Below are 14,918 nucleotides of genomic sequence, written 5' to 3' on the forward strand. Positions count from 1 at the left end.
CGCGCGCCGCCTTGGCCGCCATGACCCCGTCGGCCACCTCCTCCCTGGTGAGTTCCTCTCCTTCCCTTCTACTTCTTCTTCCTCACCTCTTCTTCGTCTAGCTTGACCATGGTCCGCTTGTCCTCGTGGAGGTTCTCGGCCGTGCTAGGCTGCTGCTCTGTTGCGCCTAGCTTGCCGTGTGGCGTGTCTGCTGCTTGTGCTATCGCCATGAATGCGTGCAATATTTCTTATTCTCGGTGCTCGCCTATGCTTACCATTCTTGCTTGATTCTAGCTCGTGCCTCTGTTCATGTTATTATGCTTGCCGTACACTCAAGTGTGTTCATTTATATTGCCCTGGCTCGATGACAAAGGTGTCATTCTTGCAATTTTGCAAGTGCCAGTGCCATTGTGTGCTATTTCTTGTGCTCAAATTCATGATTATGCTCAATTGAGCATTACTGTTGGCTTATCAGTGTTATTCAGTGATGAATTGATATGTGCTTTGCTTGTGTAATATGATCCAGTGGTTCATCAAGCATTTGTTGTGCTACTGGATACAATCATAAATCATTTATGTGATTATCTGTGAATTCAGTTATGACATGGTTGGATTTCTTCGATTCTGGTTATATCCTGTTGCCGTACTTGGATGAGGCAATCTGTAGCAAGAGCTAGTGGTGCTCGTTGATCAATTGATCGGTAATTGCTTGTGAGAAATTGTGTGCTCCTCTCTCGTGACTAACTGGTGCTCATCTAGTGCTATGTGTGCATCATACGGGCTTGGCCTGTGTGTGTCGGTGCTTGCCCAAGCATCGGTGGATGCTTGTAAAGATCCATTGGATCATCTCGCAAGGCTACGTGCATTAGTTGCTTGTCTCGTTTCATTTATCTGTTTATTTTGCCTTGCTAAATGGATGAATGATGTGAACTCGTGACACAGTGATGATCATTTAAATTGAATTAGCTAGGGCTAGTTGGATGACAACCACTGGTTGGTACCCTAGCCCTCTACTGAATCCAAATGGATGATGATGTGGTGGTTTTATGTGTTGGCTTGGGTTGAGGTGACCCTGGCAGCACTATGATGCTGTCAAGAGTAGCTCCCCACTCTGTGGCTGTTGTTATGACTCTCTCATGCTATCTGGTTGATCCATGTCTGGATTACCAATAGCTTTTGATGTTGAAAACAAATTAGACAATTAGATGTCTATAATCTGATGGTGTAACTAGTCGTGTGGTGCTAGGTGAGTTTGGATGGCTAGTTAGGGATTAAATCCATGTTGGATTTCTCTCGGTAGTGTCACCATTCCGACACACCAATGTTCCCTTGGTGAATTCCTTCGGCTAATCTTCAGTTTGCTTGCACCAAATGGCTTAGTAGCCGATGATGATGAAAACAGGGTTTCATACCCACTTTGCTTCGTGATGCAAGTGTATGCTTATTTATGAGCAAAACAGGGTTTTGCTCAGGTTGATCTTGTTTATACTTCACTCCAGCTCCTAGATGGTTTGTTGGTGTAGAGGATTGCTTCAGTGCTTTGTGAATTGCTTCACCTGCTCCTCCTAGCAAGCCCGTGGTGCTTAATTTGATGCTGTGATGGTTTTGGACAGGTTGAACAGCAAGGTCTGTTCTTCCTGTTCTTTGTGTTCTTGATTTCTCGGTGACTTACCGGTGAAGCCTGTCGATGAACGGCAAGCTCGCGGTGGAAAAGGTTTTATATGATCCTTTGATGGCCCTCTTGATCGACAGCTTGGCCTGGCACCATTTTGGTGACTCCCCTGGCTGTTGTGTGCTGTTGTGCATGCACATAGCCAGGTGAGCTGCCTGGTTGTGTGTGTGTGCAAGTGCTGTGCACTTGGACTTGATCCTGTCTATGGCATGGCTCTGCTCGGCAGAGACTTGAGCATATCCACTTAATTTAATTGTTTGCTAACCTGCCAAGTGGCTTTGCCACTTGGCTTAATGGTTGAATGTTTGTGTATGTGTGCAGTACCAGGTCGATCAGGATGAATTCAAGATCATCAAGATCATAGAATTCATGAAAATCACAATGTAGTTTAGGTTATTTAGATAACTTGTAATTTTCCTTTTTCTTTTTCTATTTATTTAATTCTTGTAATGTGTTGTAATTTCATAATTCAAATCTGAATATTGTAAAGACAATGTATTATATGTGTGATGATCAATAAAGCTCAAGTTTTCCTTATTGAGCTTAATGTAATTGTTGTATTACTCATATTATTGCTTAATGGTAATTGTTTGTGAAATTATCTCAAATTTGAATTATGTGATGATTATTTAATGTTTGAATTTGAAATTCAAATTCAAATTTGGTTTGAATTCATTCAAACAACTTAACTTATAATTCAATCATGCAACTTAAGATTTTGATGAAATATCACTTCTCTCTTCTCAAAACCCTAATCTAGATAAGTAGGAACCAGTTCATCGCACTCTCGAAACCCTAACCCTGTAAGGTGTCGAGAGAGAAACCAGTTCCCCTTCGATGCAGTTTTGTTTTAAAAACGCGAAATTTCCCCGTAAATTACAATGCCATGCACATCCCTTTCTAAAATCTACCCCTCGATCGTCTCTAAACCTGGGACATTACAGGGATCCAGCCAGAGGTACGGAAATGGAACCAGCGGTCAAGGGATTGGTTTTACGCGCATGGGGGCACGTTGGACGCACAAGGGTTCTGCATATATACACAAAGACATCGGGAAAACCCACTTCCCATCGAAGCCTTTAGAAATGCTGCAAAGGAAGTTGAAGAGGGGAAGTTCCGTCCCGAAAGAGAGAAGGACCAGCTCACACGCGCCCTTGGGAATCCTGAACACCCAGGACAAACACGAACCATACCAGGTGGCAAGCCGTGGTGTATTGGGTTTCCTGCAGAAACGAAGAAATATCCCGATAGAAGCCGTCAGAGGCAAAAGGATGTGGTTCAAGAACGCGTTGCTAAGCTAGAGGAGCAAGTGAGGATGATTATGTCAGGCTCAGTCACAGTCACCCAACCTCAACCTAATCCGCGGATAGAAGAAGTTGCATTCGATGCTACCGGCCAGGGATCTCAGCGGAAGAGCAGCGTGGCTTCCACGGAGCTGCCTGGTGATGATGCAGATGTGGATCCGCAGATGGCTCCTCCCTCCCCTGTGGATCCACAGATGCCTCCTGATCTCTACCCTGTGGATTTTATCACAGAGTCGACACCTTGTGAGCTACATTTCCAAACGATGGGCTACTTAACGCTCAAGGCGGCGATCGGCTATGTCTTACCGCCAGTACCTGATCAAAGATATCACTTCAATCCGGTTCCACCTGGATACGCTGTTGCCGGGGTGGATCAAGTTATGGATGGGTATGGGCCGCTGAGGCTTGACCACCCTGCCGGTGAAGGGGATTTGCTAGAGCTGGGAGACGCCAAGAACACTACAGTTCTATGGCGAAAGGAATTCATTGTGATTCCGGGTTGGAAGGCGCCAACAAGGTCTCCACCGATGCAGCCGTCTCCAGTGCGTGAGCCTTCCCCGCCGGCGCGTGAGCCTTCCCCGCCGGCGCGTGAGCCATCTCCGCCGCCGCGTGAGCCTTCCCCGCCAGCGCGTGAGCCATCTCCGCCGCCGCGTGAGCCTTCTCCGCTACCCAAGTCTAAGAGGAAAATTAGGCGGACCGCTACGACACAGCTGAGTCGTAACAAATCACCGAGACGCAAACAAGAGCCCCTCCCAAGAGTGCCTAAGGTTGCTCCCAAGAGACCTTATGACTATACAGTTGAGGAAAATGCCAAGATCGTAGCTGAACAGCACAAGCAACAAATGTTGAAACTGAAAAAGCCCCAGCTTGAGCCGGAGCCAGCTATATCTCTGGAAAAGAAGTTGAAACTGCTGAAGAACCTTCATCAACCTGAGCCAAGTCTATCATCGAACTATGACCGGTCTATTCGCAAGTCAAATGTGTTAGCAAGAGAGCGGTGGGAAAAAAGTAAGGTAGAAGGGAAACCAGTTCCCCAGCTTGGAGCCCAGAAAAACTCGTGCCCCCCGCTCCAAGTGTATCCCGATGTCCTAGCGTGCCTTGATCCAACGATGGTAAAACTATACAAAGATGAGGCAGATGCGGCCGGTATAAGTATTCCTGAGTACTTAAGCCGCATCGAATTCATGTAAACGGACGATGTCCAATTAGCATACCATTACACATACGGGGAACCTCTTGTCAGAGCTGCGGAGTTGCCTAATCTATCAACACAGCTGCGAAGACTACATAATTGGTACTTGGATGCATGTAAGGACGGTCAGAACTGGATCATGGTGGCAATAAGAGATGAGCACTACGGGTGAACTGACGTGATGAACATCGAATTTTGTGAATTATTTCAGTTATTCAACCAAGACGCCCTCGACAAATCTCTGCTGAGTGCATACTGTCTGTAAGTATTATTTATGTAATTAAGTCTCTACCGCGGCTCGTCCATTATTGCATGCATATAACCATACTCTCACTGTATTATGCAGAATGAAGATTCACAAATGCCGCAAGGGGCAAATCTATGATCTTGGGTTCGTTGACCCATATACCGTGAATGAGTATACTGTCGACAACTCTCCCAAGGACACGGAGAATAACTTGGTACATGTCTTAAGGAAAAACTCATACAAAAGGGCAATACTATTTCCTTACAACTTCGCGTGAGTGTTACTCTCTTCACACATTAAATCTTTTTCGCTTACTCCATGTGTTAAGTGTAATTGATGAGTTATGCATATATATATATGTGTGTGTCCGCAGGTTTCACTATATCCTGCTAGTCATTGAACCCGACACCGGGATAGTAGAAGTCATGGACTCGAAGAGTAAACCCCTTGAGGCGTGGGGGGACATGGCTGATATCCTCCACAAGGCTTGGAAACGGTTCACCAACAAAGCTCCGGGTTTAAAGAATAAAGAACTTCGAATAAAACATGTACCGGTAAGTACTACTGGCTAGGCCGCGCATCTCTTTGATTCTAGTTTCAATACCATTATTATTATCATCCTTGATTATATATATATATATTATTTTGATTGAACTTTGTTCTCGTAAAGTGCTTGAGGCAAGAGGACGGGAATAATTTATGCGGGTTCTACGTTTGCGAGTTCATCCGCCAGAATACCCACCATGTGAGGGACATTTTGGAACAACTTGATGTAAGTAATTAAACAACATTCATGGCTTTATTTTATCACCTTGTGTTTCATTCACATACACACATATATATATATATACTGACCATCGTACCTTCTTCAAATTATTAGATCGAACGGTTGCGGAACGGTCTTCTAGCAACAGAGCGTGTACGAGCAATTCAAGAAGAACTGGCGGGGTTCTTACTTGAGCAAGTCATAGCTCCAGACGGAGAACACTATGTGCCCGCCATCCAATATAACTAGAAATTATTTTCAAAGTTGATGTAGACATATATATATGCATGAACGTGTGTCACTTCGATCGATATATGTAATATAATGGTTTCCTATATATATGTGTGTGCATTATAACGTGTTTCGAATGGAGGCAGAGTCTGCCGCGGCAGCGTTTTAGTGAAAATTCCTGCCGCGGCAGAGTCTGCCGCGGCAGCGTTTTAGTGGAATTCTCTGCCGTGGCAGAGTCTACCGCGGCAGGGAATGGCACCAAAACCCTGCCGCGGCACAACCCTTTTGCACCGGTTCGTATTACGAACCGGTGCAAAAGGTCCCCCGCCGGACGCTCCACAGACGGCCACGTGGTGCCCCCTTTAGCACCGGTTTGTAACCGAACCGGTGCAAAAGGGGGGGGGGGGGGCCTTTTGCACCGGTTGGCCATCCGGTGCATATGGCCCTTTTGAACCGGTGCAAAAGAGCAGTTTTCCACTAGTGCTCTATCAAACAAGCATCCAACTTGTTCCTATTTCCGACTCGCAATTGACCACTCCCCCGTGGGCATGCCCGGTGCCAGTCCGGTGGTGAAGCTCATTGTAGCCGGAGAACAGCTAGCAGGAACCGGTGATCCGAGCAAATTCCGATGGGGGCTACTTAAAACCAGAGCTAGAGCATGGTTTCATTTGCGTGAAACCATCTCCCTTTCCATTTTCTGGGTTGTGTTGCGCACCACCTTGAGCTTCTGGATGCTTGCGTCTCGTAGGCTCGTAGCCGATCCCGAAGTTGTCATGTGGTTAAGACGGTCACACACATAAAGCGCTGGAATGTTTGTCTACAAGAGGGTACTACATCGCACAACTAATCATGCCGTGCTTAGTACCAAGTGGAATTAATTTGAACTTGAGGTGGCTTGGCCGCATGCACATTGACGTGGATATCACCCAAGATGATGGTGGATTCAAGTGGTGATTCTCAGGCAACGACCATATATGGAGAACCGAGGGTGGACAAGAGAGAGGAAACGTGGAAGCTTCTTCGTACACTTCACCTACAGGAGAAGCTGCCATGAGTGTTCTGAAGCATTACATATGGCTCGTCAAAACATTAACTCACTCCGGATTGTTCACCGTCAATAAGGAAACAAAACAGGTAGCATCACACCAGAATAGCTAAGACTGTCCACAATGGGAGTATCATAGGTAGTATCATGCATTCCATGCATGCAAAATGCTGATGTGGCAGTGCAATTAAGGATGAAAGAGAGATTACTAGTATCATAGATAGATATTGTATCATAGCACATACTACTAGAAAAATTAATGTCAAGTAAATCTTGTACATATATTTGCATTGAGATTCTACAAAACAATTAATATATAGAGACTATGATACTAGCATATGATACCATGCATTGTGGAGATAGTAACATGTAGTAGTATCATACGCATGATACTTCTATATGATACTATGCATTATGACTAGTCTAACAACACTATCCATAAAGCATAGCCATTGGATACACCTAATAGAGCAGCATGACAAAATAACTCAAGTTAGGCGACCATACTTTTTAAAAGTCTGGAATTGCCAAACTAGAATGTCTCTCCTGGAGCACATTAAAACTTGGATGTTTAATGCTGAAGCATTCTAATTAACGACCCTGTCACACTATTCAGTACGTTACCGGTGGTCTGGTACGCCGGTGGATCATATTTCTGCAGTCAACAGGCAAGCAACAAATAATAGGCATCTAAAACCTGCTTCGGCAGTTGGTTGCTCGCTGATTCACACGTATCTGAATTTGCTCCAAATCAAGCACAACATAACACAAACACACAAACTGAATCCGATGACTTTTCCATTGCTTCCATGTGACCGGTCAATGCATTGAACCATTGTGAATGTCAGGTGCCAACAAAAGAGACATAACATGCCAAGGACAGCTAAGAATTGTTATCCATAGATCATAGCCGGTGGCAGATGCTAGAGCAACATGACAAGTTACTAGCTTTAAGCATTCGCAATGACAGTACTGGTGGAAAACAGTGGACTTCCACATTGTGAGTTCTAAAATTAGATTAGCACACACCTAACACATTAAAATTCAACACGATAATTGTATCAGCCTGTGCATGCGCTGCAGAGAAGTCGAAGCCTTAATCTCTAGAACATCTGATTGGGCTTTTACAAAACTGAATCTGTACCTGGTGGTCTCATGGATCATAGTTATTGCCGGCAAGTATAATACTCCCTCCGTTCCTTTATATAGTGCCTATAGATTTTTGGCATTTGTTTCAGAATATAAGGTTGTAGCTTAGCTTTTTTTCAATTACCCCCTCCCCGTTCAGCTCCCAAATCGTTCAGCTCCCAAAATTGTTATGGTAAGTTAGAAAGATATGGATTTTCTAAATTTTACGTTGAATCAGTTATCTACAACCTACTAGATTTCGCATTTTGAGAATAGGTTTGGGGTTTCGTGGGGTCAAAGCCCTCACGGTCATCACTTTATATATCCGATCACATTACAATACGTGTACAACACGACTCATACAATACGTACAGCTAGAGGCTAAATACAACTCTAACATACCCCTCAATCTTAACCACTGTACAAGGTTTAGATTGGACTTAAATCTATCAAGCATGAGTCGTGTAGCTGGTTTAGTGAATACATCAGCTACCTGATCGTTAGTGGAAATAAATCTGACATCCAGTTCACCTGCAGCTACTCGTTCCCGCACAAAATGGAAATCGATCTCAATGTGCTTTGTTCGAGCGTGGAGGACTGGATTCGCGGTCAGATACGTTGCCCCAAGATTATCACACCATAATATAGGTGTCCGCTGCTTAGTCACACCAAGTTCCTTGAGTAGTGAGTCTACCCATTTGGCTTTAGCAGCGCCATTAGCCAAAGCTTTATACTCAGCTTCGGTGCTCGATCTAGAAACTGTAGGCTGCTTCTTCGAACTCCAAGAGATGAGATTCGGACCAACAAACACAGCAAATCCGCTGGTTGAGCACCTATCATCAACATCACCTGCACAGTCTGCATCTGTGAATATACTAATGCCAGCCAGTGGAGACTTGCGTATTTGCAAGCCAGTCTGTATTGTCCCTTTAACATACCACAGTATACGTTTCACTGCCTCCCAGTGCACATCAGTGGGCTGCGAGAGGAACTGACACACCTTGTTAACTGCAACGGAGATGTCGGGGCGTGTAAGTGTCAAGTACTGCAATGCACCAACAACACTGCAATATCTGAAAGAATCATCGGCACCAAGAGGTGCTCCTTCATCCCGTGACAATCTCTCCGACGGAACTAGCGGTGTAGGAGCATCATTACAATTCTCCATATTGACTCTATGCAAGAGGTCAAGAGCATACTTCCGCTGAGTCAATGACATACCCCCTGAATTGTAAGATGCCTCCAATCCAAGGAAATATTCAAGAGCACCCAAATCCTTAATGGGGAAGCTGGAACATCAACAGCATCTGGTGAGGATCCAGCAATGACTATATCATCCACATACACAAGCATAAAGATGTGAACTCCACGACACCGAAAAATGAACAGCGAAGTGTCTGCCTTAGATGAGGTAAAACCCAACTGATATAAGAGGTGACTCAAACGAGCATACCATGCTCGGGGAGACTGTTTCAGACCATAGATAGATCGTTGGAGCTTGCACACATGGGAGGGAAACCGCGCATCCTCAAAACCTGGCGGCTGCTGCATATACACATCTTCATTCAGAAATCCATGAAGGAACGCATTGCCGACATCAACTTGATGGGATTCGTAGCATAGAAAACAAAAATTTCCTACCGCAAGAACGAATAACAAGTCAAGATCCAATCTAGAAGATGGTAGCAACGAGAAGATCATGAGACTAACCCTCGAAGATTTCTAAAGCCCACGAGATTAGATCTCGTTGTTGTTGTAGTCGATCACTTGCCGCTTTCAAAAGCGTGTAGAAGATCTTGACGGTGCCACAGTCGGGCAGCACCTCCGTACTCGGTCACACGTTCGGTGTTGATGACGACGTCCTTCTCCCCGTTCCAGCGGGCAGCGGATGCAGTAGATCCTCCTCGTAATCCTGCCAGCACGACGGCATGGTGACGGTGGTGGTGGAGATCTCCGGCAGGCTTCGCCGTAAGCGCTACGGGAGAAGAAGGAGGAGGGAGTAGCTAGGGTTTGGGAGAGGGGGAGCTAGGGCTGCGACTTGTGTAGCTCTTGGGGCTCCCCTTGCCCTCCTTTTATAGGTGGAAAAGGTCCTTGGGTCGTTCAAGACCTGTCCCCAAAGTTTGGAAGAGTTCCGGTAGGTTTCTGTCAGCCGAAACCTACTAGAACTAGGACTCTTTTGCCAAATCCGAATCTGCCTTAGGGGAAACTTCTTAACCCTTAAGGAAAACATGGATACACCTATTATGGAACCCTCCGGACTTCCTTAGACAGCCCGGGTCGTCCCGGACACTTCCGGAACCTTCCACAATATTCCGGACTATTCCGGTCCTTCCAAAACCTTCTAGAAGCTCCGGTCAAAACACCGGACTTTTTCCGAACCCCGAAAAATGACTTCCCATATATGAATCTTATTATCCGGACCATTCCGAACCTCCTTGTGATGTCTCGGATCCCATCCGAGACTCCGAACAAAATTCGAACTCCATTCCATATTCCATATCTACTTAAAACGACATCAAACCTTAAGTGTGTCACCCTACGGTTCGTGAACTATGCAGACATGGCTGAGACTTCTCTCCGACCAATAACTAATAGCGGGATCTGGAGATCCATAATGGCTCCCACATATTCAACGATAACTTAGTGATCGATCGAACCATTTACATACGATACCGATTCCTTTTGTCTCACGATATTTTACTGGTCCGAGGTTTGATCATCGGTACCTCCATACCTTGTTCAACCTCGTCTCCGACAAGTACTCTTTACTCGTACCGTGGCATATCATCTCTTGTGAACCATTCACATGCTTGCAAGCTAATCAGACGACATTCCACTGAGAGAGCCCAGAGTATATCTATCCGTCATCGGGATGGACAAATCCCACTCTTGATCCATATGCCTCAACTCATACTTTCCGAATACTTAATCCCACCTTTATAACCACCCATTTACGCTTATCAAGTAGTTGCATGTATCTCCAAGAGGGACTATTTATGCTCGATAGTGGGTGATACGCGTACAGCACGCGACCGTTGGGAACCCCAAGAGGAAGGTGTGATGCGTACAACGGCAAGTTTTCCCTCAGTAAGAAACCAAGGTTTATCGAACCAGTAGGAGCCAAGAAGCACGTTGAAGGTTGATGGCGGCGAGATGTAGTGCGGCGCAACACCAGGGATTCCGGCGCCAACGTGGAACCTGCACAACACAACCAAAGTACATTGCCCCAACGAAACAGTGAGGTTGTCAATCTCACCGGCTTGCTGTAACAAAGGATTAGATGTATAGTGTGGATGATGATTGCTTGCAGAAAACAGTAGAACAAGTATTGCAGTAGATTGTATTCGATGTAAAAGAATAGGACCGGGGTCCACAGTTCACTAGAGGTGTCTCTCCCATAAGATAAATAGCATGTTGGGTGAACAAATTACAGTTGGGCAATTGACAAATAGAGAGGACATGGCAATGCACATACATGATATGATGAATATTGTGAGATTTAATTGGGCATTACGACAAAGTACATAGACCGCTATCCAGCATGCATCTATGCCTAAAAAGTCCACCTTCAGGTTATCATCCGAAACCCTTTCAGTATTAAGTTGCAAGCAACAGACAATTGCATTAAGTATGGTGCGTAATGTAATCAATAACTACATCCTCGGACATAGCATCAATGTTTTATCCCTAGTGGCAACAGCACATCCACAACCTTAGAACTTTCTGTCACATCGTCCTGCATTTAATGGAGGCATGAACCCACTATCGAGCATAAATACTCCCTCTTGGAGTTAAGAGTAAAAACTTGGCCAGAGCCTCTACTAATAACGGAGAGCATGCAAGATCATAAACAACACATAGGTAATAGATTGATAATCAACATAGCATAGTATTCTCTATCCATCGGATCCCAACAAACACAACATATAGCATTACAGATAGATGATCTTGATCATGTTAGGCAGCTCACAAGACCCGACAATGAAGCATAATGAGGAGAAGACGACCATCTAGCTACTGCTATGGACCCATAGTCCAGGGGTGAACTACTCACTCATCACTCCGGAGGCGACCATGGCGGTGAAGAGTCCTCCGGGAGATGATTCCCCTCTCCGGCAGGGTGCCGGAGGCGATCTCCTGAATCCCCCGAGATGGGAATGGCGGCGGCGGTGTCTCTGGAAGGTTTTCCGTATCGTGGCTCTCGGTACTGGGGGTTTCGTGACGAAGGCTATAAGTAGGCGGAGGAGATAGGTCAGGGGGCCTGACAGGGGGCCCACACACTAGGCCGGCGCGGCCAGTGCTTGGGCTGCGCCGCCCTAGCGTCTGGCCACCTCGTGGCCCCACTTCGTGACTCCTTCGGTCTTCTGGAAGCTTCGTGTGAAAATAGGCCCCTGGGCGTTGATTTCGTCCAATTCCGAGAATATTTCCTTACTAGGATTTCTGAAACCAAAAACAGCAGAAAACAGCAACTGGCTCTTCGGCATCTCATTAATAGGTTAGTGCCGTAAAATGCATAAATATAACATAAAGTATGCATAAAACATGTAGATATCATCAATAATGTGGCATGGAACATAAGAAATTATCGATACGTCGGAGACGTATCAGCATCCCCAAGCTTAGTTCCTGCTCGTCCCGAGCAGGTAAACGATAACAAAGATAATTTCTGGAGTGACATGCCATCATAACCTTGATCATACTATTGTAAGCATATGTAATGAATGCAGCGATCCAAACAATGGTAATGCAATGAGTAAACAAATGAATCATATAGAAAATACTTTTCATGAATAGTACTTTCAAGACAAGCATCAATAAGTCTTGCATAAGAGTTAACTCATAAAGCAATAATTCAAAGTAGAGGTATTGAAGCAACACAAAGGAAGATTAAGTTTCAGCGGTTGCTTTCAACTTGTAACATGTATATCTCATGCATAATTGTCAGCATAGAGTACTATAACAAATGCAATATGCAAGTATGTAGGAATCAATGCACAGTTCACACAAGTGTTTGCTTCTTGAGATGGAGAGAAATAGGTGAACTGACTCAACATAAAAGTAAAAGAATGGCCCTTCGCAGAGGGAAGCATCGATTGCTATATTTGTGCTAGAGCTTTGGTTTTGAAAACAAGAAACAATTTTGTCAACGGTAGTAATAAAGCATATGTGTTATGTAAATTATATCCTACAAGTTGCAAACCTCATGCATAGTATACTAATAGTGCCCGCACCTCGTCCTAATTAGCTCGGATTGCCTGGATTATCATTGCAATGCATATGTTTTAACCAAGTGTCACAAAGGGGTACCTCTATGCCGCCTGTACAAAGGTCTAAGGAGAAAGCTCGCATTGGATTTCTCGCTATTGATTATTCCCAACTTAGACATCCATACCGGGACAACATAGACAACAGATAATGGACTCCTCTTTTTTGCATAAGCATTCAACAATTATTAATTTTCTCATATGAGATTGAGGATATTTGTCCAAAACTGAAACTTCCACCATGGATCATGGCTTTAGTTAGCGGCCCAATGTTCTTCTCTAACATTATGCATGCTCTAACCATTCTAGCGGTAAATCTCCCTTACTTCAGACAAGACGGACATGCATAGCAACTCACATGATATTCAACAAAAAGTAGTTGATGGCGTCCCCAGGAACATGGTTATCGCACTGCTGGCGCAAAGTTGACGTGGGAGTTAGAGATCCCTGTGATGTAACTTTTCTTCAGGTCCCCGGCAACGGCGCCAGAAATTTGCTTGATGCGTGTGGTTGGCACGTCCGTTGGGAACCCCAAGAGGAAGGTGTGAAGCGCACAGCGGCAAGTTTCCCTCAGTAAGAAACCAAGGTTTAATCGGACCAGTAGGAGTCAAGAAGCACGTTGAAGGTTGATGGCGGCGAGATGTAGTGCGGCGCAACACCAGGGATTCCGGCGCCAACGTGGAACCTGCACAACACAACCAAAGTACTTTGCCCCAACGAAACAGTGAGGTTGTCAATCTCACCGGCTTGCTGTAACAAAGGATTAACCGTATTGTGTGGAAGATGATTGTTTGCAGAAAACAGTAGAACAAGTATTGCAGTAGATTGTATTTCAGTAAAGAGAATTGGACCGGGGTCCACAGTTCACTAGAGGTGTCTCTCCCATAAGACGAACAAAGACATGTTGGGTGAACAAATTACGGTTGGGCAATTGACAAATAAAGAGAGCATGACCATGCACATACATATCATGATGAGTATAGTGAGATTTAATTGGGCATTACGACAAAGTACATAGACCGCCATCCAACCGCATCTATGCCTAAAAAGTCCACCTTCAAAGTTATCATCCTCACCACCTCCAGTATTAAGTTGCATAGCAACAGACTAATGCCTTCAGTAGGGTGCGTCAAGTAATCAACAACTACATCCTTCGACATAGCATCAATGTTTTATCCCTAGTGGCAACAGCACAACACAACCTTAGAACTTTACATCCTTTGTCCTGTGTTAATGCAGGCATGAACCCACTATCGAGCATAAGTACTCCCTCTTGGAGTTACAAGCATCTACTTGGCCAGAGCATCTACTAGTAACGGAAAGCATGCAAGATCATAAACAACACGTAGATATAACTTTGATAATCAACATAACAAGTATTCTCTATTCATCGGATCCCAACAAACGCAACATATAGAATTACAGATAGATGATCTTGATCATGTTAGGCAGCTCACAAGATCCGACAATGATAGCACAATGGGGAGAAGACAACCATCTAGCTACTGCTATGGACCCATAGTCCAGGGGTAGACTACTCACACATCACACCAGAGGCGACCATGGCGGCGTAGAGTCCTCCGGGAGATGATTCCCCTCTCCGGCAGGGTGCCGGAGGCAATCTCCTGGATCCCCCGAGATGGGATCGGCGTTGGCGGCGTCTCTGGAAGGTTTTCCGTATCGTGGCTCTCGGTACTGGGGGTTTCGTCACGGAGGCTTTAAGTAGGCGGAAGGGCAAGTCAGGAGGGCACACGAGGGCTCCAGATGACAGGGCCGCGCGGCCCAACCCTAGGCCGCGCCGCCCTGTAGTCCGGGCACCTCGTGGCCCCACTTCGTTTCATCTTCGGACTTCTGGAAGCTTTGTGGAAAAATAGGCCCCTGGGCTTTGATTTCGTCCAATTCCGAGAATATTTCCTTACTAGGATTTCTGAAACCAAAAACAACAGAAAACAGCAACTGGCACTTCGGCATCTTGTTAATAGGTTAGTTCCAGAAAATGCACGAATATGACATAAAGTGTGCATAAAACATGTAGATAACATCAATAATGTGGCATGGAACATAAGAAATTATCGATACGTCGGAGACGT

General features: G+C 45.1%; 1 protein-coding gene and 1 long non-coding RNA gene across 2 annotated transcripts; one reads left to right on the forward strand and one right to left on the reverse strand.

Annotated features, from left to right (window-relative positions):
- Positions 1–4,580: 4,580 nt before the first annotated feature.
- Positions 4,581–5,160, forward strand: LOC127313997 (uncharacterized). Its single transcript, XR_007859302.2, has 3 exons — positions 4,581–4,667; positions 4,768–4,948; positions 5,065–5,160. It is a non-coding gene; the product is annotated as an uncharacterized lncRNA (long non-coding RNA).
- Positions 5,161–7,007: 1,847 nt separating this feature from the next.
- LOC139833952 (secreted RxLR effector protein 161-like) lies at positions 7,008–8,732 on the reverse strand. The gene is made up of 2 exons (XM_071824333.1): positions 8,058–8,732; positions 7,008–7,091 (listed from the first exon to the last, which is right to left on the reverse strand). The coding sequence occupies exons 1-2, from the start codon at positions 8,730–8,732 to the stop codon at positions 7,008–7,010; spliced, it is 759 nt and encodes a 252-aa protein (XP_071680434.1).
- Between the last annotated feature and the right edge of the window lie 6,186 nt (positions 8,733–14,918).

This window comes from Lolium perenne, chromosome 1, assembly GCF_019359855.2.
Source record: "Lolium perenne isolate Kyuss_39 chromosome 1, Kyuss_2.0, whole genome shotgun sequence".
In the NCBI taxonomy this organism is placed as follows: domain Eukaryota; kingdom Viridiplantae; phylum Streptophyta; class Magnoliopsida; order Poales; family Poaceae; genus Lolium; species Lolium perenne.

Coding starts and splice junctions, on each gene's coding strand:
- LOC139833952 (XM_071824333.1), bottom strand. CDS start 8,732: ATGGAGAATTGTAATGATGCTCCTACACCGCTAGTTCCGTCGGAGAGA. Junction 7,092..8,057: donor TTATTTCCACTAACGATCAG/GTAGCTGATGTA, acceptor TGTTGACTGCAG/AAATATGATCCACCGGCGTA.